At 31.5% G+C, this 3,834-nt stretch overlaps 1 protein-coding gene across 1 annotated transcript in view; it reads left to right on the top strand.

The window, feature by feature from the left end:
• LOC107633262 (pectinesterase/pectinesterase inhibitor PPE8B-like) overlaps positions 225-3,834 on the top strand; it is a 4,379-nt gene continuing 769 nt past the window's right edge. The window contains exons 1-3 of the mRNA XM_016336900.2: positions 225-722; positions 2,319-2,858; positions 3,680-3,832. Of these exons, the coding sequence (XP_016192386.1) occupies positions 401-722; positions 2,319-2,858; positions 3,680-3,832 (1,015 nt within the window). The 5' untranslated portion in view covers positions 225-400. The remainder of the gene's footprint in view (positions 723-2,318; positions 2,859-3,679; positions 3,833-3,834) is intronic.

Raw genomic sequence — 3,834 nt, 5'->3', positions numbered from 1 at the left:
TATTTTTTATTTATGTTTTCATCTGTGATTACAAACTTTTTATCAATATATAGACCAAAAATACGTTAAAAATAGTATGCTTGCTATAAAATAATATCCTAATAAATTACATTGATATTTTTTTAATTGTCTTTGATATTTTCCTGATTTTATTTCCTAATTATAATATTCTAATAACTATCACACATAACTCCAATGCTATTAATTTCACCAAAACCTCTTAATTAATTTTCCCAACTTCACCTATTGCTAATTATGTTCTGACTATCTTCTAACTCTATTTTATCTCTTTATCATTCCTCTACTTATCCAAACACCCATCCAGAGGTAGTGTGTGTGATAATCATCAATTCACCTTCCAACTTTATTATTTTTATGTTTTACTTTCCATTCCAATTCAATGGCTAGAACCCCGTTATTATTCACTTCATTGTCATTGCTTTTCACTCAGTTCCTATTCACCCCATTTGATGCTGTTCTTGGTTCAAAAGGATCACTAGAATGCCTTAAAGTTTCTCATGCCGAGTTCACTAACTCAGCTAAAGAAGTTGTTGGTGTCTTGAAAAGTGTTACATCCATTCTAAATTCTGAGTTTGTTAGAAATGGCGGAGGCTTTGTCGATGATCATCGCCTTTCGAGCGCTGTTTCAGCGTGCCTTGAGTTGATGGACTTGTCCTCCGATGAGCTCAGCTGGGTTGTGTCCGTTTCTGAAAGTCCCAAAGGTAATGCATTTTTTTTATTTTGTCTTGGGTAATGTTAGGTAGACAAAAAAAAAAAAACAGTCAGAACGTGCTTTATTTAACATTCATTAGTCGTCGTAACAATTAATGAATGCTAAATAAGGCAAAGCCAAGTTATGCCTTTTTTTGCTGATTTTCTTTGATTACCAAACATTTCTGTTTGTCTCTTGGCTTTGGTTCCCATATATTGTTTGCCCCCTTTGGCTCTCTCTGTAAAGCCAGTTTCAGCCTCTAACGTAACTCATTGCCAGCACTCATAAATTAGAAGCATCTTTTTATGGATGAAACTGCTGTCTTTGAGTGGTAGCTTATATGAGAGTTTCTCGTTCTCAATTGATCCTTTCAGAAATTGCCGTATTTTGATTCACTGTTGAGTAATGCATGACACACTAAACAAATTTTAAAAGAATTAATTAGATGACAGATTCTTGTTATATATGCTCTCAGCAAAGCAATTAAATTAGAATCTTAATAAGAGTATCTCACATAAATCATATATTCTTGCTATTATATAATGGTTACGTTATCCGACGATGTATTAATAATCAAGCCGCATATATGAACCATTTATTCACATTTAATTTGAATCATTCAACAAAAATTCAATGATGGTCATCAGTCATCACATTGTTCTATGAACGAAATTCCAATAAATATTTCGTTTTTCTTCATTTAGAATATCTCCACCCATATTGCTATATATTTTTTTGAGCAATGCCAGGGCCAGCAACTTTTGTGAGTGGTAGCCATCAAATAGCCATCAATGATGATCTAATGGTGTGAGATTTCATCCAATGACTCACCTTTCTCTGCTGGCTACATGCTGGCCAAAATTCAACAAAACTGCTGACCCCCTAGACTTTTCCTATTTTTTTTTTCGGTTTCATATTTTCTATATATTTGGTCATATTATTATTAATATTATATTAACTATAAGTTTTCTAAGAACGAGTGGCCTCAATAAATATATACAATGTATATGCTTTTTGTTGTTCTTTTTTTTAAATACAGTTTTGATATGTATGCACCAGTCACCATATAAATAGAGTTTTGATATGTATTCATCAGTTATCATTTTGTACACCTTCAATTTATAAAAGATAAATTTTTTTTATTTTCTATCACTTCTTATCAGTTTTTTTAATATAAAAAGAATTTAATTTTGATGCTGATAATATAAATACAATCATATAATTTTATCCATTATTTTAGATGATCATTCACAGTCAATAAAATAAATAATTATTTTTGTTCATACGACATTATATTAATGAATGCATATAGAAAGTTGTTTTACAGTGACATGTATTAAAATTAAAGGGTAACTGGGTAATGCTAGGTAAACGAAAAAAAAAAACAGCCAGAACTTGCCTTATCTAGTATTAATTAATTGTTGCAACAATTAATGAATGCTAAACAAGGCAAGTTATGGCTATTTTTGGCTGATTTTCTTTGCTTACCAAATATTTCCGAAAATTAAATTCATATAAAAAATGAAACATATACAAGGAAAGTATATATAATGGCATTGCAAATAACATTTGTTGAAAAATTAAATGTGAATTAATGTTTTTGCAGGCAAGCATAACGGCACTGGTAATTTGAGCTCTGATTTGAGGACATGGCTAAGTGCTGTTCTTGCCAACACAGACACATGCATGGAAGGATTAGAAGAAGGCACCACAAGCAGTGTCAATAATATAAAGAATGCAGTAACCGCTTCCATCAACAAAGTGAACACAATGGTCCAGGATCTCCTAACACAGGTGCACCCTGTTTCGTATAACAGGGTGAGCAAGAGCAAACTTGAGTTTCCTTCTTGGACCGAATCAGAGGATCTTGAGGGTAAAAAGTTGCTAATGGCGGTGGATGCCGTGGTGGCTTTGGATGGGAGTGGGAACTACACACGTGTGAAGGATGCTGTGGAATCAGCGCCCGAGTATAGCATGAAACGTTATGTGATACACATTAAGAAAGGTGTGTATAGTGAGAAAGTTGAGATCCATAGCAAGAAGTGGAACCTTGTGATGATTGGAGATGGAATGGAGAATACTGTTATCACTGGTAACTCGAGTCGTTATTTCCATAATATCACCACATACCGGACTGCAACCTTTGGTAATTATGGACTCCTCATCACTCTTCCTCCTCCTTTTTGATTCTCTCTATTCAATACTTGTAGTAGTACTCTGATTTTATTCACGTTGAAGACTACAATAATAATTATAACATACTTTAAGAAGATGATAGCAAAGACAAATACCACACAATACAGTAATACTAATAATTACTTTTTTTTTGCATAATTAAATGTTATTCTATTATTTTAAATATTTATGCATGTGCAATTAAGCCTATTAAGGGAAATGTTAAAAGATTTTATAAAGATACTATGTGTATACAAAAAAATCAATTACTAAATTAGACACTCATATCAAATATATGTTAAAATATAAATTATATTAAAAATAAATTAAACAACACATATTTAAACATAAATATATAGTGATTAATTTTTTTTGTGTACAAAATATTTTTGCTTCACAAATTTGTCATAATTTTTTTAGGGAGACAAAAGAGAAAAAATAAAAGGGAAAGGAAAAATAAAAAGAAGATTAAAAAAAATGTGTCAAACTCATTTTTATAGACCTTCAAAAATGTTTGCACAATGACTTGTAATTTTGATAAAATTCGTTAATACGATATATTGTAAGTGAAATTGTATTCACAAAATTTCAAACCATTATAATTTTCACTAGAAAAGGAAATACACTCTGCTTTTTATTTTTTAGTTTTTGTTTATTTCATATATGTTGATTTACTTTGATATTAATTACGCTTTCATCCTTATGATTTGATTCTATACTTAAGCTTATATATAGATTACTTTTATACAATTTTATCATGCATTTCAACAATTTTATTTATTTTTTGTGAAGCTGTGGCAGGCAGAGGGTTTATAGCACAAAACATTTCCTTCCATAACACTGCAGGGCCAAGAGGGAGCCAAGCAGTAGCTCTAAGATCACAATCCGATCTCTCAGTCTTCTACCGCTGCGAAATCTCCGGCTACCAAGACAGCCTCTACGCCCAC

Source organism: Arachis ipaensis, chromosome B03, assembly GCF_000816755.2.
Source record: "Arachis ipaensis cultivar K30076 chromosome B03, Araip1.1, whole genome shotgun sequence".
Classification (NCBI taxonomy): domain Eukaryota; kingdom Viridiplantae; phylum Streptophyta; class Magnoliopsida; order Fabales; family Fabaceae; genus Arachis; species Arachis ipaensis.
The sequence above is the reverse complement of the archived record's forward strand: the minus strand, read 5'-3'. Positions and strand labels throughout refer to the sequence as shown.